Source organism: Pholcus phalangioides, unplaced genomic scaffold, assembly GCF_987345545.1.
Source record: "Pholcus phalangioides strain wild (caught in Gottingen) unplaced genomic scaffold, Ppha-v1.0 ptg000010l_1, whole genome shotgun sequence".
NCBI classification, from domain to species: Eukaryota; Metazoa; Arthropoda; class Arachnida; order Araneae; family Pholcidae; genus Pholcus; species Pholcus phalangioides.
The window spans coordinates 26,539,623-26,564,608 of NW_028301603.1; the positions used below are offsets into that span (position 1 = coordinate 26,539,623).

The 24,986-nt window shown below is 34.3% G+C and overlaps 1 protein-coding gene across 5 annotated transcripts in view; it reads right to left on the minus strand.

Moving 5' to 3' along the window:
- The window catches only part of Upf2 (UPF2 regulator of nonsense mediated mRNA decay), a 228,607-nt gene that overhangs the window by 129,676 nt on the left and 73,945 nt on the right, over nt 1–24,986 (minus strand). For all 5 annotated transcript variants that reach the window (XM_089237947.1, XM_089237950.1, XM_089237948.1 and 2 more), the window contains exons 16-22: nt 22,948–23,034; nt 22,188–22,260; nt 21,970–22,092; nt 20,130–20,236; nt 19,938–20,023; nt 7,829–7,937; nt 4,848–4,905 (exon numbers count right to left, since the gene is read on the minus strand). In XM_089237947.1, coding sequence (XP_089094073.1) covers nt 4,848–4,905; nt 7,829–7,937; nt 19,938–20,023; nt 20,130–20,236; nt 21,970–22,092; nt 22,188–22,260; nt 22,948–23,034 — 643 coding nt within the window. The remainder of the gene's footprint in view (nt 1–4,847; nt 4,906–7,828; nt 7,938–19,937; nt 20,024–20,129; nt 20,237–21,969; nt 22,093–22,187; nt 22,261–22,947; nt 23,035–24,986) is intronic.

Genomic DNA, 24,986 nt, shown 5'->3' on the forward strand with positions numbered 1-24,986 from the left:
TTTTAAAAAACCTGTCGTTTTTGTTTCTTCATTCTGGCATTAAAGGCAACATTTTTTTAAAATTTTTTTAAATGATTTTTTTAAAAATAATATAAATAGACTAAATATGCTTTCCGTTAGACAGTTTCCGTTTTAAAGAGGTTTCCCCATAATGGAAAAAGCATTCATTATCCACTGGACTATGTCTCTGTTCCATTCAAGACAGGTTTCCATTTCATACAGCATCCATCTTAAACAGGTTTCACTGTATTTACATGCTGTCAATATCTGTTGCTAAACGTTAGGACATATTGCAGGGGTGGTAAATGAAAATTGTAGCAGCATTTATCAGTTTTGTAGCACTCTAAAATTTTGACAGAAAATAAAATACACAGTTTCAGGGCTCCCACTCAAAAAATGAGAAAAAGTATGAAAAAGCAAGACTAAAAAGTAGGATGGGGAGGGCCCTTAGACAACATAATCATAGAATAAAAAAAAAACCCCTAAAATTTTTTTTTATCTAAAAAAATATATATATTTTATGGTCTCCTATAGGATTGACAATCCAAAGAAAAATGACAGCAATGACAATTGCAAAAACAATTGTCGGCCAAAACAAGGTACTAGCAACGACAGATAATTATTTTCTGTCTCTGACCATATTGTAAATTATATTCTTCTTTGGAGTTTCCACAGTCCAATCTGTCAACTCTCTTCGACAATGCACACAGCAAATTATTTTATTTTATTTACAATAACCCCCAGAAGGCATGAAATGCACTAATACTGGGGGAAAAAAAAAGTCAGAACGGGAAGCACTTTGCATACAGAGTCAGGTCGAAATCCTCAATAGCGGAAGCAAATGTTGAGTAGGAGGCACATACAAGTTCGGATGGAAGACTGTTCCATATTCTCGCCACATGGCATTTATATCCGTAGAAAAAGCAATCTCTTCTAGCCGTTGGTATTCCTATTTGGAAGCGATGCCTACGTAGGTTAACTCACCTGTCTATGATCTCAAAAAAAGGTTCTCTCGATGGTAGATAAACAATTTGGTGGACTAGTTTGTAGCACATCTTCAGATCTGCAGGGATTCTAGGCCATTCCAGCGAGTGTAAACCCAGAAATTGAAGTCTCTGGCAATAAGATAGACAGCTCATGCCAGGTATTCGTTTAGTAAACGACCTCTGTGGCTTTTCGAGGAGCTGTATGTCCTTGATTTTGTAAGGGCTTCATACTTGCGAACAGAACTCCAGAGTCGGGCAAACGTAAACACAGAAAGCATATGATAACGTATGTGCATCACACTTACGGTATGCCATACATAACATATATGAAATTCTATTAGCTTTGCAGACTATGCCATGATAATGATCAGTGAAATCCAGAATGCGGCTCATTGCAATACCTAAATCCACACATGTATCCAATTGCTGTAATGTTTCATAACCTAGTTGGTAATATTCAGGATCAGTGCGTTTGCCTAAATGCATTGATCCACTTTTTGATGATGAAATAGGTAGCTTATACTGACAACTCCACTGGAAAAGTTGTTTGCATGCAATTCTTAGACCCCTAGTGTTTTCCACTGGAGAGAATAACTTCATGTCATCAGCGAATTGCAATAAAGAAATGTGTGACACAGCCTGAGTAATATCGTAAGACGTGATATAAGAAGACATGTAAGTTTTTTTAAGTATGACGTGTAAGTTTTTTTAAGTATGACACACTTTCAAGACCAATTTCAAAAGCACAGTGCAAAAAACAAGGTCCGATGTCGAAGTGAACTGGATGATTTCATTGCATTTTCCATCCCTTTTTTAAAGGGATTTGTTCAGGACCACAACTAGGGGGTGCAGGCGGGTCTCGTGCCCCAGGCGCTAGACCCGAGGGGACGCAAATTTCATTCTGAAACCTCAGTGCTCAAAATGTGCACTTGCCCCGAGTGATCAAGCATCTAGTTGCGGCTCTGGATTTGTTTATATTTTACTGTTCAATGCCAGTGTAATCGTTTTTGAAAAATGAAGTACTTTCATTTCTAGCTCTTTGCTGAGCATTGTAAATATTGTTTATGCCTTTTCATGCCCTAAAAATACAGAAGACAATTGAATGCTGCAAACCTAGAATAGGAATATGTAACCAACTGCTTTTTGTAATGCACAAGACGTGGATAATAATTTTGAATGATGGATGTTAACTGAAGGTCTTCGCCTGGTTTCGGGATTACCTTGACCACTGCCTTTTTCCAATAAAGCGGAAAGTATTGGAGCATGGGATTTGGTAAAAAAACAAGTAGGAAAAAAACTAGAAAGTAGGACAAAATCGAGAAAGTAAGACATTTTACCAAAAAGTAGGAAAAGTAGGAGAACCCTGCCGTTTTTATATACATATACGCAGTAGAGTACACAGGATTTTACTTTTTACTTTAAAAGAGTGTTATCTTAGCTCAAAAGAAGGGGGTCTTGAAAGTTTGAAATATTAAAATATTTTTTTCACAGCATGTTTTTTTATAGCTCAAATGTGTCGAGACATAATATGACACCCCAAAAGTGGGGAGGGGCGGTCATAATGTCCTGTGACTAAAAGAAATGCTGTTGATGGATTTATGTGGAACCATAGTAGTTGAACCTTTGCTAAAAGATATATGAGTAATAAAACAGATGTATCTTAGCAAGGGAGTTGGAAATTGAAATAAAAGCGATGGGGATGCAGCTTTGCAAAACATGACAAAGATAATAGTAATAATAATCTCAGACCTTGAAATATAATTGTTAACTCCATCTAGTGATGAGATAATAAAGTAGAAGGATGGCAGCACGTGTATGACAAATTATTTCGTCATATCTATGTGAAAAAGACCGAAAAGTCACCGTGTTGGCCAATGGCGTCTTAACCACTTGACTGGTGAAAAAGACCCAAAAAAGTCTGCGCGTCGGCAAATGCCGTCGTAGTCACCAACATTACGTATGGCAGCAACGGCAAACGCCGTCGTAACCACTTGACTGGTTAACATAGACAATTTAGCAGGGTTGGTAAAAAACCAGTTCAATTTTTTTTTTTTAACAAAAAGCGGGTTTTTTTGGTTTTAATAACACTTAAATTAAAAAAATAACATTTCTGAAAAATCATTCAAACTTCTATTAATTAATTAAAATAGAATGTTTATTAACATAATTCCCATATTAATTAATATAGAAATATTTCTTATATTTTAATAAAAACCAGCTTTTACAATTTAGTTATTTTATAGCTTAACTCAAGGAAGTATTTTGTGTGAGAGAATTCTTAATGTTATTATCTTACATATAAATGTGAAAGTATGTATGTTTGTTCTTTATATAGATCGTCATCAGATTTTGCATATATACCAAATAGGGCTAGGAATGAACCGTAGGCCACTTTAAAAGTTTGTCAGATGGGCAAATGTCCCAAATGGGCAAAAAACTATCAGGCAACAATGGTTTTGGAGCCACAACAATCACTTTCGGAATGTTTACTTTGGTTACTGTGGTTCCCAACAATGCATTTCAGACGTGGATTTATATGCCTTCACAATGGTTTGTCACATCTTTAATGCTGCCATTATAACAGTTTATTCCTTTATAATGGTTTGTTACTTTTCCAATCCTCCCAGAAGTAATTGAAGGACACACTACAAGCGCCCTTTATCTCATCAACAGCCCATCGTAGAGTTATAATTTCAATTTAAAAAATGCTTAAAAGGCGTTGGAACAATTCACTGCACAAGCTGGATGTATGACCTTACTAACAACAGAAAACAACAACTACGACGACAAAACTGAGAATAAAAATGTTCAACGCCAGCTGATGAACTCAATGCTTGCCTCAAATCATCAACACTCTGGCACAAAGTTAAAATTTATCATTATCCACCAACATGCGAGTTCAACTGCAAAATTACTCAGCACTGCTATCATTTTCACATCAGTTGACCCAAGCACTGGACCGATTACATTCCCAAATGGATTTTACTAGTTGTTAAACTCAGTTCAAGAACTTGTAGACAATGTCTTCCCAAACATTCAACAAAATCACAGAAACCATGAGTGGCTTTGAGAGGGAGCGATTCTGGCACCAAAAAATGACAGAATGGACAAGATCAACGAAAAAATCCTAAAAATTATTCCAGGAGACTCCACATCTTACAAATCGGTTGACACTGTCACAGACACAGCGTAGATCCAGCTGTATCCTGCAGAATTTCTGAACTCTTTGGATATTCCGGATGTGCCACCACACAACAACACCCTCAAAGTTGGAGCACCTATAATGCTTTTAAGAAATGTGGAGACACAGAGACTCTGCAATGGCACCAGACTCTGCGTGAAGAAATTGCGCAATTACATCATTGAAGCAACGATTCTAACTGGATTTGTGCCAAAGGAGAAGATGTCTTCATTCCATATATCCCAACTAACCTGAAGAAATACCATTCACTTTCAAGCGATTACAGTTCCCGATTCATTAAGCTTTTGCCATGACAATCAACAAAGCGCAAGGCCAGTCGTTAGCAGTGGCAGGTATTAACCTACTTGAACCCTGTTTTTCACGCGAACAGTTTTTCGTCGCCTGCTGAATTGAAGAATATTGGCATTTTTGTAGCTGAATGTAGCAAATGACGGAAATTGTAGCAAAATGTAGCAGACATCGGAAATTGTAGCAGCTTGTAACAGATTTTAAACCCCTGCATATTGCCATCAATCAAGAGATGACCATATTTAAAAGGTTTATTCTTCATGCTTCAATAAAATATATGCCAATTTCACTAAGTCAAGTAAAATATTTTGTGAACTTATTTTAACTTATGAAACCATTTATATGTATGCATATATATGTCAAGAATTTACCAATGAAACGAACTGTTTTCACTTTGGATTCAATGTTGATCTGATCTTTCTTTCGAATCTGTAAAAATAGAACAATTACAACATAGGTTATAAAACATTTGCTCATAAATATTAAAGCCTAATAATAAATTTCATCATAAACTGTAGTAAAGTAGAAAAAAACAAAAACAAAATACAGTCAATACTCATTATAATGACCATCAGGACAGATCACAATTTTTTACCTATTTCTGCCATGTCATTGTTTATCCAATATAACAATTAATGAACCCGACCAATAAATACCATCAATCCATTACAATGACTGAACTCAACTCAGCCTCTAATTTTTTTTTTTGCAAAGAAATGTGCAAAATCCCAGTCATTGATATGTTTGACTTTGACCTTTGATGCTTGGAGAAGAAAATATAAAGCCTTATTACTTCTATGAAAAACCCTGTAGTTAGCGCCCTCACTGAAAACAGGGCAAGTCATGGCATGGAGCACTGTGCTCACAGGAGAGTTGACTATATGATTACTGTTTCCCCCTCCAATGCTTACCATTCTGTTCTATTTTCTCACACAGTGGCTCCTTCCCACTTCCACAATTTTACTTATTTTCTCAATAAAAGAATATACAGGAAACTGAACTTAAATTTTGTTTTTGAAAATTATTTATTTAACAAGGCTGTCTTAAATAAACGGAATGCTATAAAATCTTTACCATATTCCCCCAAATGACCCGTTACCCTGGGTAACATTGTAGGGGAGACCAGCATACTAGGAAATATGAGTATTCCTCCTCCTAACCAGATCATAGCCCGTTGCTCTGTCACAATGAAGAAATATAAGCAAGAGGTCAAAGCAGTTTCTCCATATAGAATTTTTTTAAAAATGTCATGGTTTTACCAGTTTTTTTAGTCTAAGTTTCTTGAATTTGTTGTTGTAATATTATCATATAGAAGTTACGAAAATTTCATGAATTACAGCATTTCGCTTGGGGGTGGGGGTGATAACCTCCCTCCCAAAGCAAAATGATAGATTCACCCCTGGTTCACCATAATTAAAAACAGTGATTCAATATGTAAGCAGAAAAGTTTAAGTTTCCTAATTCGCATAGTCGATCACTGGAAGGGAAGGGAAATTCCAACAGTTGGGAGAAGTGGAGATGCTAAATTTTATGATTTTTTTAAATGTTCCACAGAACGACCTCCAATTAAGGTTTCCAAATTCCTGACATTTTGAAGCCCTCAGGAATTGGAAATTTAATTTCCAGAGAATTCTCGGAAATTCCTGAAATTCCTTATTTACACTGAAACCCCATCTACACAACTTCTTCTGTTTATACGACGTTATTTTCGGCCTCGATTACTCTATACTTTTCAAACGTTAAATATTTCATTTATGCACCACATAACTTCAATTATATGACATTTTTACAACACGAATTCCAAATTTTATAATTGATTAATAATATATTATCATTATAAATATTAATGATCCATGCAGTTAAATGTAGAATGTGTATAAATCTTTGCGTTGAAGGGTGAACTGGCACTTGTGCTTGTGTGTTCTACTCTCCTGGAGGAGACCCTGGCACCAGGTCCTAAATTTAATTGCAGTTTGGCTAGGATCAGAAAAACTTATACGAATTCCAGTTTTTCTTGTTGCAATTCCTGATTAAATTAAACTTACATAGCATGAAACTATATTTTCTCTCATTTTCTTACAGTTAGCAAAGGAAAAAAATAATACCTTACATTTTGTATAGTTTGAATTACAACTTGCCTATGCCACACTAAGATGGCTTCATTCCAATTATGCTGATCACATGCTTACATATCACTCTTAACCATTACTGATAAACATAATATAATTCATACCCACTAACACATAATAAGCATTCGAGAATTCTGTGTTTTATAAACTGCGTCTAAGCATTTGAAATTTCTAGTGTCAGCTGCATAAAGTGATTTCCCCCCTCTTGTACATCACAGTTTTTTTTAAAGGTGGCTCATGGTCAGTGGTCATCCCACTTGAAAATTTAAAAAAAGGCAACTCCCGCCCCTGCAATCGAGCTTTTATTTTCTAGTGTAGGATTGCTTAAAAAAAGGGGTCAATTGTAAATAAAAAACTTTCCCAAAAAAGGGGAAAATATATGCACCAAATGTAAAGCCATATAAAACTTTATCTCTCAGTCACTTGCAGGTGGTTAGGCGAAAAGGACAAAAAAGATAAGTTTTTAAGTATTACGAGGTTGCAGAGGAAAGGCAAGAAAGTATTGGTGGTTATTACGTGATTATTCTCCATGGAAAGGGGGCTCTTTAAGTGGGGCCATAAACTAAGGGGTACTGATGAGTGAGGAAAATATATTGGGTATTAAGGATGTTTGCCTTTAGAATAGCAGAGAGCTTCAATCTTTTTCAGAAATGGATGGACCCCACACATAGAATAATTGGGATGGCCATTGACACCCCCTATAACACATTTAGAAATCACAACAGGCTCAGAATCGTCACACCATGCCCTTTTTGAGATCTTCTCTCCTTCTTTCATCTCTTGTGTTTCCACTTCCCCAAAATAGTACAAGGATTTCATAGTAGGGCAGTGCTGGGTTGCTAGTACACTTACACAAACTGGAAGCTTTTTCCCCTCCATGTTTTCTTTTTCAATCTATTCTTTCTCCAGCCCCCCATGTCTTCACAAAGCAATGCTATGCTATAGGTAAAGAAAATCAATTAAATTAAAAAAAAAATATTCCCACTGATTTTTTAAAATCTTTTATATTTCATTTCCAATATTAATGTGGCACAACAGTAATATTCCCGATTTCCTGGGAATTTTTCTCAGGATTTTGGAAACAGGAAATCACAAAAAATTCCCAAGGAAGGGCAGGTGGGAATTTCTCAAGCGGAAACCCTACTCCCAATATAACATCAGTTTCTCATGGAATGAAAGGAGTTGTTATAACAAGCATAGACTGTATTATAAGATTTACTTACATGAAATTTGAAATCTTGCTTTAACATAGCCACTAGATCAATACCTACATCTGGCATGCATGGATTCAAAATAGCCACAAAACGGGAGTAAAATGGTAAAAGATCTAACCTGTTAAAATATTTGTAGAAAACTGTAAGACAATATCAAAACAATATTATGTTATAGTATTACATGCTATATTTAGTCAGACCTTGGTATAATGTCACCCCTGGGAGTCAAGAAAAATTACTTCTAAGTGGGATGACTTTAAAACGGAGTAATCCCAATTCATTATGCTGGCAGAAACACATAAAAATTGAATGAAAAAGAAATTATAGGCTGAACGATGTTAAAAGCGATGCCGTTATACTGAGGTGCACTCATGCAAATTATTAGTGTTGCAAAAGAATTATGCAGATGTTCCCACCACCAGACGGTGTGGAAAGAGTTTCCTCTTGTTGCTCTTCAGAATGGAATCAAAGACTGCTTTCGTGAATTCTGCTTCTGTTTACTCCCTTTACTAGTGGCTGCTGAAGACACATTCAAGGACATCTTATGCAACTGCGGAGAACAAAGTCGCATCATTGGATTGGGTCAAGCAGCATGGACAAATCAACATTTTGCTCTCAACTTGACCATTCTCACTAAGCTGTTGGAAACAGTGGATGTGTGAAGGCACACACATGCGTTAAACGGACTCTGGGTACCCTAGGTTGCCCAACAGGAGAGTGGATTGTTTCATCTGTAAGCAAGCCTTTTTTCACCGGCTTACTCACCTGAATTAGCATCAATTGAACAGGTATAAAACCAACTGGGAAGATGGATTCATCAACTTACGAGCTTACAGGAACTAAGGTGCAAGGGGCCCAGTTGCAACAAGCATGGACAAATCTGCCTTAGACCAACATATAGAACCTGTATGCATCAATGAAAGACTGAATCTTTTCTTGTATTTACCTTACGGGCTGTTCAAGTATTACGTAAGCAAATTTTCAGCCATTTTTGACCCCCCCCCCCCCTTGTCAGCAAAATTTCGTCATCAGCCCTGCCCCTCTGAATCCCAACGCATATTGGTGGGATCAGAGACGTACACAGGGGGCATGGGGGAGGCAAACAATTACATCAAAAATGTATATTTTTGATGTAAAAAATAATTTTTTAAATTGAAATTTCAGAAGAAAATACATTTATACGTTACTAGCTATAATACCCGCCACTGCCTGGGTTTTCTTCAATGAGGCTTTTTGGATCATGCGATATCTTCCTCTTTCTTTGAAGGACATGCAAACCGTGTCAAAGTTAACCAATATGGCAACTTCTAGCGCGACTCATGAAAGAAACAAATTTAGATTTAAAGAAACGTAGAAATGAATATTTTTTCTCCATTTTTAAGGCCGCTAAGTATTTTGATTCCCTTCCCTCCCATGAACTTCAAGTTATCCATGTCTGCCTATTTCAGCTTCCAAAAATGCTTAATTAAAGCTGTGGAATTTCTTCAATGTGTTTTACGGGCCCATAATTAATTTTAAAAAACATCCTAAACTATATGAATTTATGCAGTTGAATATTAAAAGACAATACAGACACATTTTTATTTTCGAGCTTGAGAAGATATAAATAAAAAGTTGAAATCAATGTTATTGCATGAATATCCAACTCAAAAGTAGGTCAGGCTAATTACTTCATATTTAATTTTCTAGGCATCGTATATCTCTAAGCGAACTCAATATTTCAAAAATCGAGAATACAATTTTTAAAATTATTTATGTGACAGAAAACCTCACTAAATTTCCGCATTTCTACGCTAAAATCGGCAATTTTAACACTGATTTCTATGAGGATCATCCTTTACCTGACCCTCAAAGTGATGATGATTATGACATCTATTCAAAAAGCCTCATTACTGAGAGTATTGAAAATGTGGCAAACCATTATAAAGGCACAAACTATTATTCATATTCTGATACCATTGAAGAAGTGACAAACCACTGTAAAGGCATATGCACATCTGAAACGCATTGCTAGGGAACCCAGGTAACCAAAGTAAACGTTCCGAAAGTGATTGTTGAGGTCCAAAAACCATTGTTGCTCGACAGTTTTTTTTGCCAGCTTGGGGCATTTGCACTGCTCTGATGAAATTTTAAAGTAGCCTATCGTTCAAGTCGGGTCCCATTTTGTATATATGCAAAATTTGGCGACGATCGATCTAAAATTGTAGATTTGTATAGAGAACATACACACATACACACAGACAGAAAATCAATTTTATATATATAGATTATAATAAATTTGTTAATTTTAATGTTATTTGAAAGCTATGAATTCAAAATTTATCTTTTATAAATTCACTGTGACCCACCCCCTAAGCCATATGATAAATCGCATAAAGGCCCTTGGCGGGCAGACCAAATATGGCCCTGGGGGGTTATCTGATGTGTGGCTTGCCTCTTCAAACCTAATTTTGTAAAAATGAGCTAAGCAACACATTTACAGATCGCTTAAGTGTCATCGCTTAAGTAACATGTGATGTAGTTTTAGAGCACTTAAGTGGCCCCCAGTGTGGTTCTACATCACTCAAGTTACCCGCGGCACATTCTCAGATTATTTAAGTGATCCACCGCATGTAATTATGAATCACTTGAGTGATGTGTGGCACAGTTCCAGAGCACTTAAGCAGCCTGGACACATTTCCAGATCACTTGGATCCGCGAAACATTTATAGATCACTGTAGGGCACTTATCAATACGGGGGAGGATGTTACTTCAAGTGCCCACAAATTATCGAAAGGTTTCTCTTATTTTTGGTGCATCGAGTAAGATGCCAATAAAAATATTTCATATTTTCATAAAGGGTAGTTGATGACGTAAGCATTATCAAAACCCCCTTCCCCTTGTCATCAAAAGTCAGGAAATAGGAACCACCCCCCCCCCCCACTCAATGATGACGTAATACTTGAACAGCCCCTTAACACTTAAATGGCCATATATTTCCCGTAGGCTTACTCTAAGATCTGCGATTTTCTCATATGGAAATGAAAAACAAATACATATAGGAAATTAGCAATTGAGAAATCTCGTTGCCGATCTTTTATGTCTCAGCATTGAAGCACAAGAAATCTTGAGAACAGTCGTTCAAGTGTTAAACGACACTAGGCTCCACTCACCCTGGGCTCGACAAGTTACTATTCTTTTTGGTGTTACTGTCCTGTTCATAAATAGGATGATTTCTAATAAATCATCGTTTTATTTTGTGTTAATGCTCGCCCACATACTTCAAGAGTTTTTCTAGAATGTCTGCATCAAGTTGAAACCCTTTCTTTGCCTGCTTACTAACCTAAATTATCACCAACTGAACAGATATGAAATCAACTGGGAATATAATTTCACCAACTTGAGAGATGTCCATTTACACGTTTAACTATGACAATTACACACACACTCCAAGTTTTGTCCGAATCTGAAATTTGGTCTTGGTGCATGATTTTTTTGCAAATCAGTGTATCTCTGAATCTAAGGGACTGTCATGAGTTTGAGTAAGTTAACCTATCAGCACATTGACTTTTCCTTCACATTAGCAGTTGGCATGATCAGGAAATAGACAAAACTGATGAATAACGGTAAAATACTGTATTTTTAGGCCATCTCTGCTTTGATTCACTCTATTTGCTTGACCATGTGTTCAGAATGCTCCCCTGGCCAACAGTAACAGAGTCACTTGATTGGTTCATTCTAATGTTGGCCAATAAATGGAGATGGTCTCCTGTTCCTTCAATATTGCTTTTTCTCATTGTTGCAGTCAGGATGTTTGAAAATTTTTATTGTATGTCTGTGATAACAGAAGGAAAAATAATCTTTGCCCAGACAGAACCTTGGATATATTTTAATTTGATTTGGTGCTCATTGGTGAGGGCATGCATTGCAACAGCAGACTTATCTCTCCAATCGACCCAGCCTAATTGAGGCTCATCTGGCAAAAGATTTTTTTCTCAAGTTATACAGAGGCCATAGGAATAGTCTTTAAACACCCTAACTACTACAACAAGAGAGAAGAGGCAATAAATTCAAGTACAAATGATAAGCCGAACTTGAATCCATCTTGAGGAAAACAAGGCCCTCTCTGTTCATTAACACCAGAATGAATCAATTAAATGACTCTGCTACTCCTAGTCAAGGGAGCATTCTGCACAGCCCAAATGATGACCACTCCCAGCAAAGCAAGTCCAATGTCAGAAATAATAATAATGTTTGTTCTTGTCATTTCAATCAGTTTCCTTTAACACCTCCTGATGATGTTGGCATGAACAGGGGCGGCTTAAGCGAGGGTGTAAGTGGTGAGGAGCACCCTGGCGGCAGGGTGCATGGGGGCGGCAACATAAACTTTAGTTAAGAACCCAAAATTTAACACACTAAGAATTTACATGACATGCTTTCATATCATATCTCGAGGGGCGGCTCGAGACAAACTCTCTACCCATGTTGGACTCATGTTTTATGCCTTCTGCCTATTTCTCCCCACAGACCTTAAATCCTGCATAAGGGTTCCAGATTTTTTTCATGGGGGCTCTTTCTACAGTTAATTTATAGTGTGAAAAGGAAAAATGATAAGGAACTAGTCCCAAGCTGGTGGACTGTCATCCCTACCCTTGGGGGTCATGCCCCCCCCCCCCACAATATATCCCAACAAAGTTCCTAACACAAAAAAAACTTTATTAAAAAAAAAAATTCAGATCTGGCTCTCCTCTAGAATGGACAGAATTTTCTTTCATTTTTTTGGCGAATTAAACTTTTTTTCACCCATTCACCTTGGATTTAGCACTCCTCTTGAGCGGCGCCCCCATACAGCTGCAATGGGTCACATGGTCAAGAGCCACCCCCTGTACTCTACCACAAAGGGCGAGTATGCATTTTGGTTCCCTCATCTAGTATCTGTTCCAGAATAGTCACATGAAAGCAAAGGAAAAATTTGGCTTATCACTTGTCCGATCTCTGAAGTACCAGAAACGCCTTTGACATATAAATTTTTAAATAAAAATAAGCTTGTTATATACATCATCTTTACACGATAAGTGATCATGGCTCACCAAAATAAGTGCTGTTTCACAGATTAGGGTATCTGGCTTACTAGGAATGGTAAAATAATTCTGGAATGAAAAGCAAAAAATCTACTTCAAAAGCGGGATGTATGGTCATGAACATTTTGCATGGTAAACAATGGTGTGGGACTTCTGAAAAAAAATCAGGTTTATCTTGAGGTCTCCTTCACTGAAGGGGCATCCCCCCTGTCAACATCCTGCAGGGTTATTATTGGGGGGTAGCCTATGAGACTTTGCACCTCGGCAGCAGGCAAGCTTAAGCCGCCCCTGGCCTTAAGCCCTGTTTTCTACTTGAAATGTTCAATCCTTAAGAATTGCATAAGCAGATTTATTTGTAATTTAATCTGAGAATAACACATTCTTTCCCATACATTTAATCCAATTGTTCCAATGTCTTTTACCTAGAGATGTGAGGTGGGAATAGATTTAAAAATTGCAGAATAATAGAGAATATTTATTTTTCTTTTGAATAATTAAAAAATTTTAACTAATTTTGTTTATATTTATGAAATATAACTCAGTTTTTTCATTGCCAAAAACAATTAAAACAAAACAATTTTTGACATAATCACCTCATAATAACAACTTTAAGTTTGAGAATATTCCCATTATTTCTGAGAATATTCTTGGTCATAGTAAGAGGTTTCAAAAATTTTTTGTTACTAAAATTTTCAAAACCCTTAAAGATTAAAAAAATTATTTTTAAAATGAGGTAAATTTTCAGAAAATTTTCCAAGCGAAAACTTAAACCAAAGTTGATTGACAAAGGAAACTATTCAAAAAATCATCTTGCTCTTATTGAGTTGCTGTATTTTTGATATAGTTTAGATATGTATTAGAGATCCATATTTTTTATGGGCATCTTTTTTCAGCCACCTCGTTGGGCCTTTTGTCTGTAGTGGCCTTTGTATTTGTATATACAATACAGAACTGTTACTCTCTTCAACAATGTGCATACACTTAAATGTTTCATCACTTATATTTCTTTGCAAGTCGTGCAATTTAGCCATGCTGGTATTTTTCTGTTTCCTTGACAGGGAGAGAGAATATTCTCTAGAAGGACTATTATAAATTACTAAAGAATATTCTTATCAGAGATAAGCATTATTCTCAAGTTATTTATAATAATTGTTCTTCCAGAGAATATTCTAAATTTATTCATTGAAATTCTTTATATTATAATACAATATTATTTTTAATATTCTAGCAAATATTCTATGAAAGGACTACTATTATAAATTACTGGAGAGTATTCTTATGGAAGATGATAATAATTATTCTCAAATCTATATATATAAAATTGATTTTCTGTCTGTCTGTCTCTGTGTGTGTGTTCTCTATACAAATCTACAATTTTAGATTGATCGCCACCAAATTTTGCATATACACCAAATGGGACCCGACTTGAACAATAGGCTACTTTAAAAGTTTGTCAGAGCAGGACAAGTGCCCCAAATGGGCAAAAAACTGTCGGGCAACAATGGTTTTTGGGCCTCAGTAATCACTTTCCGAACATTTACTTTGGTTATCGTGGTTTCCTAGCAATGCGTTTCAGACGTGTGTATGCCTTTACAACGGTTTGTCACTTCTTTAATCCTGTTAGTATATGTATATGTATAATAGTTTATGCCTTTATGATGGTTTGCCAATACTTTCAATACTACTATTCAATACAATTACATTTCAATACTCTCAGCAATGAGGCTTTTTGAATAGACGTCATAATCATCATCAGCATCGCTTTGAGGGTCAGGAAAAGGGTGAGACTCATAGAAACCACTGTTAAAATTACCGATTTTACTGTAGAAATGCTGAAATTTGGTGGGGTTTTCCGCCACATCAATAATTTTAAAAATTGTATTGAACTCTCGATTTCTGAAATATTGAGTTTGCTTAGAGATATACAAAGCCCAGGAGATATATTAAATATGAAGTAATTAGCTTTACTTGATTTCAACTTTTTATTTATATCTTCTCAAGCATGAAAATTAATGTCTCCGTATTGTCTTTTGATATTCAACTGCATCAATTCATGTGGGTTAGGATATTTTAAAATTAATTATGGGACCGTTAAAAGTACATCGAAAAAATTCCACAGTTTTAATTAAGCATTTTTGAAAGCTGAAACAGGCAGATGGATAACCTTGAAGTTTAGGGGGGGAGAAATCGAAATACCTAGCGCACCCCTTAAAAAAGAAAAAAAAGTATATATTCATTTCTATGTTTCTTTAAATCTAGATTTTTTTAGTTCATGAGTCGCACAGGAAGTCGCCATATTGGTTAACTTAGACACGGTTTGCATGTCCCTCAAAGAAAGAGGTAGATATCACGTGTTTCTAACAGCCTCATTGAAGAAAACCCGGGCAGCGCCGGGTATTATAGCTAGTTATTTATAATAGTCCTTCCAGAGAATATATTCTCAAGTTATTTATGGTGATTATTTGTCATAATATATATTATTATAAATATTCTTGAGAATATATTCTGAGAATATTCTCTGGAATGACTATTATAAATAACTGGAGAATATTCTCAAGTTATCTTATATATAAATGTGAAAGTACACCTGTCTGTACGTATGTCTGTTCTTTATACAAATCTATAGTTTTAGGCCGATCGTCGCCAGATTTTACATATATACCAAACAGGACAGGGATTGAACCGTAGGCTACTTTAAAAGTTCATCAGAGCCGGACAAATGCCCGAAATGGGCAAAAAAACTGTTGGGCAACAATGGTTTTGGGGTCTCAACAATTACTTTCGGAAAGTTTACTTTGGTTACCGTGGTTTCCAACAATGCATTTCAGACGTGTATATATGCCTTTACAATGGTTTGTCACACCTTTAATTCTGTTATTATAACAGTTTATTCCTTTATAACGGTTTGTAAGTTTTCCAATCCTCCCAGTAATTGAAGAAAACCTGGGAAGAGTGCCAGGTATTTCTGCTAGCCTATATACAGGGTGTCCTGTAAGTGCAAATGCGGCCTTTATCTCATCAACCGTCCATCGTAGAGGTATAGTTTCAATTTAAAAAATGCTTAAGGTATCCGACTACGTTGAAAACGTTATTTTGGAAGAAAATATGGATTTTTATTTTTTTATTTTTTATGAAAGCCCTATTTGTTGTGATTCCAAAACGGGCCTTGTTTTGTTTATATGACGCTTAGAATCAAAGTTACGTTCACTTTAGTGTTGCTTTTTTACATACAAGTAATACGCAAATAAAGACTTTAAACGTGTTTTACGAAGAATGCTATTTTTTACATTTTACTTAACTTTGTGACATGATTTGTAAAAATTGATGCATTGCATCCTTACGAAATTTTAATGAGATATTTTGCTATATGTTGTTGAGGTTATGAACCAAAATCTAGCACATAAACAAAGTGTAGCACATAAATTTTTTGAATTACAGTGTTTTATAGACAAAATGTAAGATGAAATTTCAAAAAATTGACACGTACTTAAACATATTTTGGTGTAACTTATGAACATAGGAATCCTTTAAATTTTGGTTCATAACCTGCAACATTACTAGCTGGATGCACTGTGAAAATCACAAAGTATTTCATTGATAAAATTTTTTGCAATCGTGTTTCGAATATCACATGAATTTTGCCTAAAATTTGACATAAAAACGACTTTTTCATAGAAAATATAATAGATAGACCAAAATTTGTCACTGTTTTCACCATTTCGAGAAACTTTGTATCAAAAAATGTATTTAAAGTTCACTCCAGAACCATTTTAAAGAAAAGTGACAAGAAAGGTAGTCGGATACCTTAAAAGGCATTTGAATAATATTCGCTGCACAAGCTGGACGTACGACGTTGCTAACAACAGAGAACAACTACTACTATGACAAAATCGGGAATAAAAATGTTTAACGCCAGCAGGGGTCAGCACGGATCATGGCCTCAAAACTAGTGAAAATAGTGACCAAAATGTATAAAAGTGACCAAAATATTTTTATAAAGAGACCAAATGGACAATGAATTTTGATTATTACCAAATTGAATGAATTGAAATTGAATTTAGTTTTAACTCTTTGCATTTCAATAGAACTCATTGAAATTGGTTTTTTTTTACATAATAGTGTGAAATAATTAGCTCAAACTCAAATGCATTCTGCTAACTAGAAAAGTTTTGAATAACTTATCAAATTGATCAACAACTATGTGTGAGAGAATAACTACATTATATCCTTTCTGAGTAACAGTAGCAATGTCTTCCCCAATATTGCTTTCTACAACCCATCTTAAAATTAATTAGAGCAGGAAAACCTTCAAAACGGGAAAAAGTTTTCACATTCAAAGAAGGGAAAAAAATGAAATAACACAAAATTTGATGAGAGAATTTGTCCCATCTACATTCCAGTGGATTTTTCATTCATGTTATGCTATGAATGACAGTATACAAAATGTACTCAAACTTTTCTAACTAGTACAAATTTGATTTACATACCTAGGTTTGTATAATACGTTCCAACAAATTTTAAAAAATTTACTATAATGATTATAAACTATAAAATTTAATTTTTAACAATATTTTAAATTATTAAATTAAAAAAGTACTTAAATTACAAAGTATTTAAATTTTTAAATTGAATAAGGTATTTAAATTATTAAATTGACTGAAGTATTTTAATTATTATACGTTGAGGGAGGGGCAATCCACCCTCCCTCAGCGTCAATGGCAGAGCCTACTGATATATATATATATAATGTATATCAATTTTCATCGTGCCACGCCCCTAAGACCTCCACCTATGGCTGGACTGGGAAAAGTGGGCGAGTACTATTGTACAGGCGGGGGGGGGGGGACCAAAATAATACTCTCCTTGGGTGAGGGAGAAAATAAAACAGTTGTTTGGTTTTTGAGAGAAAAATTTGTAAAAATATATATTTTTCTTTTTTTTACACACAACATACACCCCTGCAAAACACATATTTACTCCTTTACTGAGAAACACAGGGGTGGTTCCACAGGATTCCAAAAGTCCATTTCTTAGCAGCTTTGAAAGCAAAATGCAGGATCCAGAGCAGTTTTGGAGCAGCAAAATATAGGATTCGGATCAGTTTTGGAGCAGCAAAATATAGGATTTGGAGCAGTTTTGGAGCAGCAAAATATAGGATTTGGAGCAGTTTTGGAGCAGCAAAATATAGGATTTGGAGCAGATATTTATAAATTGGAGCAGTGAAATTAACTAGAATATTTTTGTTAACCCTCACCCCCTTTCAAAATAAAACAACTGCACTGTCTTTTGTAATCAAACATCTTTTCATCAGCTTGTTTTTTGTTTTTGGTATTTCAGGCTTTTGACACCTTGTTAGAAAGAGAGGCTGTCATAAAATTTTTCACACCAGTCTATTTAAGATGATTTTTGCTTACTGAGGGCACTATTGGCTGTCTGGAACCACAGCACTTCAAATGGGCTAAAAATTTTCCATAAGTTTTCAATTTTTTCATACTTGGAAAGAAATTGTTGGAAAATGGGAGACAATTTCGGAAGAATCAACACGACGTTTGTCCTCTTCCAGAGAATATTCTCCTAAAGCTTATTCTCGAGAATATTACACCTCCAGTTTTACCCAAATGCCTTTGCTAAAATTTTTTGGCATGTATGACCAAATGTTGCCCCACTCCATAACCAAATTATTCAATAAACCCTATCAGTGTCAACAAAGGCAGAAAAGTCATAGTTTGATGAAAGTCAGCACCGATGGACCCATAGCCATGCAGATTCAAAAACATTCCTAGAATATTTTTTTTCCGCCATAATTCAGAATATCATCTTGTTGGTTTTCTATCATGTGCTACTTTCTTGAGTTTTCCATCAGACAAAGAAGAAGTATGAGAGAGATGATTTTAATACATAATTCCTCTAGTCAAAGAAATTGAAATGCATTTTTTGAGACCAACATGGTGATGAGCGAGTACTTATTTATTTGACTGTTTATTTAGTATTAAGGGGTGAGAGTTATTTAGCATTATCATGAATATTGAGTAATTTTCTTTATAATTTGAAACAAATTTCTCGATTTTGAACAAGTCAAAAGTAAAAATTTGATATATGCTTTGGTAAATTTTTGTTTAGGGTCCGTTCAAGTATAACGTAAGCAAATTTTTAGCCATTTTTGACCCCCTCCCCCCTCTTGTCAGAAAAATTTTGTCATCAGCAGCTCTGCCCCTCTGAATCCTAACTCATATTTTCATAAAGGGTGGTCGATGATGTAAGCATTATCCAAACCCCCCTCCCCCCTTGTCATCAAAAGTTAGCAAATCGGAAACCCCCTCCTCCCCCCTATCGATGATGACGTAATATTTGAATGACCCCTTATGTCACGCTAATAGTCGTATTTACCGACAGAGTTTAAACCACAATCGTAGGTGAAAGGATTGGAGATTGAAACGGATTGGTAAAATTCTGAATTTTAACCTTGGTATTTGGAGAAAATTCATATTTTATGTCATTGGTCTTTCTAAAACATGTTAAACTTAGGGACCTTGAATCACTGCTAGCATTGGAAAAATGTCGCAAATTGATACTCAAACTCCCGATAGTCTGGAGAGGGGGGGGGGGCCTCATTCTTTAAAGTGACAGCGGCAAAAACTAATCACCTACTTAATACTATGTATACTTAATATTGACACACATGCAGATTCCAGGGATGTTCAACTCTCACCCTGGGTCTTGCATGCAACCCAGAGCAGCTATGAATATGGCCTCCCAAACTATTATAAATAAATAAAACTTAATATATATATATATATTTGTTTTGGTTTATTTTCAAGTGTTTTTTATAAACTACCAAAGAATAAGAGCCAAGCTTTTTATTTTTATTAATTTATTTATTTTTGATTGGAACACAGTAAGTTTGGTTATAATATGTTCTACAATCAAATATTATTTGTACTTTGACTTAAAACAGTTTTTCTTCTAATAGGGCCTATGAAACACAAAAAATGTGACAACCCCCTGGAATCATCATTATCTTGCATTTAGTTTGTTTAAATGTGAAATGATTTGTTACCGTGTCCTTGGAACCAAAAACAATGTCCGCACCAGTTTTTTCCTGTTAGGTTTTGTATTCAAATTCATGCAAAAGTCTATGGCTGCCTAAAAAGTAAAAAGAAAATAAACTTCCTGGAAATAAAACTAATCACACACTTTTGATGTAAAATGAAAAGAAGCAACTTGGGCTACAAAACTGGTATCATTATACCTGATCTATCATCTCACGGTTCACACAGTTCGGAAGAGATAACAGGAAACTTTCTAACATGACTTTGTTTGCAGTGCTTGTTGCTGCTACTGGATCTTCCTCTACCTCTAGGAAAATATACCATTATAAAAAATCAACACGAAAACCTCCCATCAAGTGAAGCAAATACTTTACATTTTTCAGCATTCCCGTACTTTCTATTTTAATTGATGTTATGTCTTTATTTTAATGCTCACTTTCCTCACTAATACTGTGTTTCCCTGAAAATAATAAGTCTTATATTGATTTTTGCTTCAAAAAATGAATTAGGGCTTATTTTCGGGGTACGACTTATATTAGGAGCATCTTAAAAAATCATAAGGCTTATTTTTGGTAGAATAACTCTTTTTGAATGAAGACAGACAAAAACATTTTTGAATGGTGGTTACACAAAAATCGAAAAAAAAGTGCTTATGGCTGGCCGGGATCACATGATTACAAGTTTCATAAAATATCTTTTAAAAACTTACTGAAACAGTTGGCACCAAAATGGTTGCCTTTTTCAAGTTTTATAAAAGAGCAAAACTTTTATAGTGTAATCCTAGCCTATGACAACGGCATTCATTGGGTAGCCAAAATATGTCATGAAGTCAACATTATTTCTGATGATTAGAAGGGTGTGGCTACTCCAACCATGCAATAGATTTATAAAACTCATTCAAAAGCATTATTGTTTTTCATATTGCACTCATGAAGACTTTGCTTTCATTGCCATTGGTAGGAGAATTTTGAACTTTGACAATAACTTGATCATCACTGAAAAAAAAATTTTACTACTGAGAAAACTGACATTGGTTAAATGAGCATTCTAGACAAACGAGGGTTGCATAAAACCGATTTCTATTGCAATGGTAATACGTGGTCTTGAGACTGATTCACATGTTTTTATAATTATCTGTTATTTATGTCTCAAATTCAGTATCATTTCATTCTTGAAATCAAAATCATGACTACCAACTGCCACTGATTTATACAGTTGGATGACAATTACAGGGATATATGATATGTGTTAAAGTAAATCTCTGAAGTAGCCAGGAATGGACCTAGACTTCAGACATTGGTCATAACATAAAATGAAGAGAGCAATATATATATATATATATATATACACACACACACACACACACACACACACACACACACACACACACAAAAGAACTATTTTAAGAAAAATGAAAAAAATTGAATTTTATGAGAGTGAAATAGAACCTATGCAGTGGGTCTTCATCTTACATAGGTTCTATTTCACTCTCATAAAATTTTATTTTTTCCCTTTTTCTTAAAATAATTCTTTTTTGTATATATATATATATTTTTGAAAGAACAAGTGAACAGCCCGAGCGTTTTTGTCATTCAAAAGATTTTTTCACTACCTCTTCATTTTTATCTTCATTTCTCTTGTATTTTTATCCTACTATATACATATAACATTTTATATATATAAACCCAATGATCATATTTAAAAATATTAGTAAATAAAGCCTGAAATTATATCTATTACTTTGGATCTTGAGTTGTAATAGTTTTTGAAAACTAATGGTTGAAATTTCTATTATAACAATTGTAATGTTTTTGACAAATTATTTTGTGTAACACAGAAAATATAGAGATCAATATCATTCAAATATATATATATATATATATATATATATATTAAAGTTACATAGGTGGAATAAAAAAGTCGCTCTGAAGCATTATGGCGTTAGAGATTGTAATAAAACTAATCTAACAACTAGAAAAATGCACAATTGATTGGTTTATTACAACATAATAGAAGTTTGTTTTTTCCTTAAATTTTTACCTTCTATTTCTTGCATTAGTGTTTCAGTCAAATCTTTTTCTTCATTTTTGCCACCTACTTCTTTTGACTCAACTTCTTCTTTCACCTCGTCCTCTGTAATCTCAGCATCTAATTTGTTTAAATCTTATAAAAAAAAAAAATTATCTTGTTAAAACAATATTTTATGGTTTTAGCTCTTATAGATATTTAAGACATAGCAATGCCAAATGAGAATATACCTTCTTCAATCTTATCTGCTAGGGCATCATTTTGGTTTTGCGCACTTGTTTCTGAGCTATCCTTGAAAAGAATCTAAAAATCAATAGAATGATTATTTTTGATATGGTCAAAAACACAAAAACCAAAACCAGAAAAAAAAAATAGCACCAAATATTTTTTTGAAATAAACTTGCAGAATAAAAAAAAAAGCTCATACGTATAGGGTGGGAGAGGGGAGAACTACCAGGGCTGCAACCAGGTTCTTGGTCAGCCGGGGCAAGCATGCATATTGGTACCCTTCCCTGTAATGTTGAAGGAGAATGTTAAGGGTGAAACATTCCTCCCCTCCCAGGTCCAGTGCCCCAGACCCACCTGCCCCTTCCCTAGTTGAAGCCCTGGAGACTACAAATAAGAATTAGGTCACGGGGGGGGGGAAACAATTTGATTTGCATACTCAACATGAATGACCTAGAACCACAGAGTTGATTTTTAAAAAATGAAACAACTTAGCTGAAGTATTTTATTAATAAAGGTGCAACAGTGAAATTATGATTTCAAAAAATAATTATTAATCAGAAACCAAGATAAGAGGAATACAAAATCAAAACAATTTCAAATTTTCGGTGAGGGAACATTTTTAAAAATCTTTTTATCTATGAAAATATTTTTGTGTTACTTAACTATGTATGCTTAAGCTATAAATAATAAGTATAATCTGATATATAACACTTGATATACTATACTCAAGCAAAAAATATATGCATATAATCAAGAACTTACACCAGGTACAAGAGCTTTGAGGTCCAATAAGTTTTCATAAAAGCTTCTTGTATCATCATCTTCCCAGACTGATGGTGCAATATCCCCCTTAAAAAAATGAAAAAAATTATATTCAAATTTAAAAATAACATTTACACTGACATTTATAAAACAATTTTTGACAGCTTTCGAGAAAGTATTAAAGTTACTTCATGCAGAATGAATAACTTCACTTTAACAAATTAAAAAAAAAATTCTCAAAGCCCCCTTCAATGTAATTGTAATGTGAAAATAATAACACTATCTGCGATTCCAATAAGCAGCACCTACAGTATTTGTTTTTTTTTTATTGGCTCATTTTCATATACAGGATGATTCTCTAATTTCCCCTTGTCGCCTTTTTCTGGCAAATCATTGATCCTAGAGGCATACTTTCAATTAGAAAAAGTATCAAAATAACGTGTAAACCTCAGACACATCATTCATGTGTTGCAAAGGGTTGTATAGTTAAAGTTAACTTTTTATACAAACACTCTGTCTTAAAAAACCCAATTAGAAAGTTGGTGGCTGGTCTTTTTTTGAGGCAAAAAATCATTTCTAAGTGCAATATTCGCAGAGATATTGGAATTCAAAAAGAGAAAACTTTGAAAAGAACAGCATAAACTAATGGACCATGTTGTCTCTCATTTATGTTGTTCTTTCTCAACTTTTCTCCGGTTTTCAAATTCAAATATTTCTGTGAATGGCAAGATGTGGCAACAACTGTTTAATTGTGTTTTTGAGAACAGGTGTTCATATAAAAAGTGAAGTTTTTTATTTTTATAACTATAAAACTTCTTGCAATATGAATGACGTATCTGACGGACTTGTTATTTAGAAAATTTTTCCAAATATGCCTCTAGGATTAACGGTACGCCAGTAAAAGGCAGCAAAGAAAATAAAGAATCACCCTGTACATGGTTAGTTATTATTAATGCTATTAAACATGGTTCATACTCTTCCAACGAAAAAAAATTCAAGGACTATTCAAGCACTTTTCAAGGTAAAACTTAAAAATTCAATGCCTTTTTTACAAAAGCATATTTTTAACATGAATAGGCGCATATTTAATTTTGATTAAAACTTTCAGAGACTACATTTCTACCTACTTTATTTCACATCATCCGTAATGAATAAAGGAGGCCACATACACATATATATCATACAAAACATATGACACATTGAATAACACAGTTCGTGCCTGTCAATTTCCTCATTGAAACGTAGTTCAGTCTCTAAATATTGCAATTAATTTTCTTTTAAAGACTAAAAAAAAGAACTCTTCTAAAGATAGAAAAAGATTAAATTATTTCTTTCATTAATTTTATTTCTTTCTTACTCAAGGAATAATTGCTTTTATCAATTCTGGATTTGTTTCTTTCGCTAATGCTGAAATTCTTTCTTTCATTAATGCTGAATTCTTTTATTGATTCTAAAATTATTTCATTAATTCTGGAATTATTGCTTTATTAGTTTTGGAATTATCTCTTTTATCAATGCTGAAATTGTCTCATTAATTCTGGAATTATCTCTTTTATCAGTGCTGAAATTGTCTCTCATTAATTCTGGAATTATCTCTAATTAATTTTGGAATTATCTCTAATTAATTTTGGAATTATCTCTAATTAATTTTGGAATTATCTCTAATTAATTTTGGAATTATCTCTCATTAACAGAATTATCTCTCATTAATTCTGTAATTTTTTCTTTCATCAATTCTGTAATTTTTTCTTTCATCAATTCTGTAATTTTTTCTTTCATTAATTCTGGAATTCTCTCATTAATTTTGGAATCATATCATCGATACTGAAATTATTTCTTTCATTTATTGTTTTAAACTCCTTTAAACAACTATGGATGCCATTAGAAAATAACGGAGATGCGCCGACATTCAACGCGTCACGTGATCTTCCAAGTAATGATGTAGACCACTGACGTCATACCAACACCGGTACTAGAACGTGGGGGGGGGGGTCAACTACCCCAGGTGGCAATTTTTACGTGAACACCGTTATAAAATC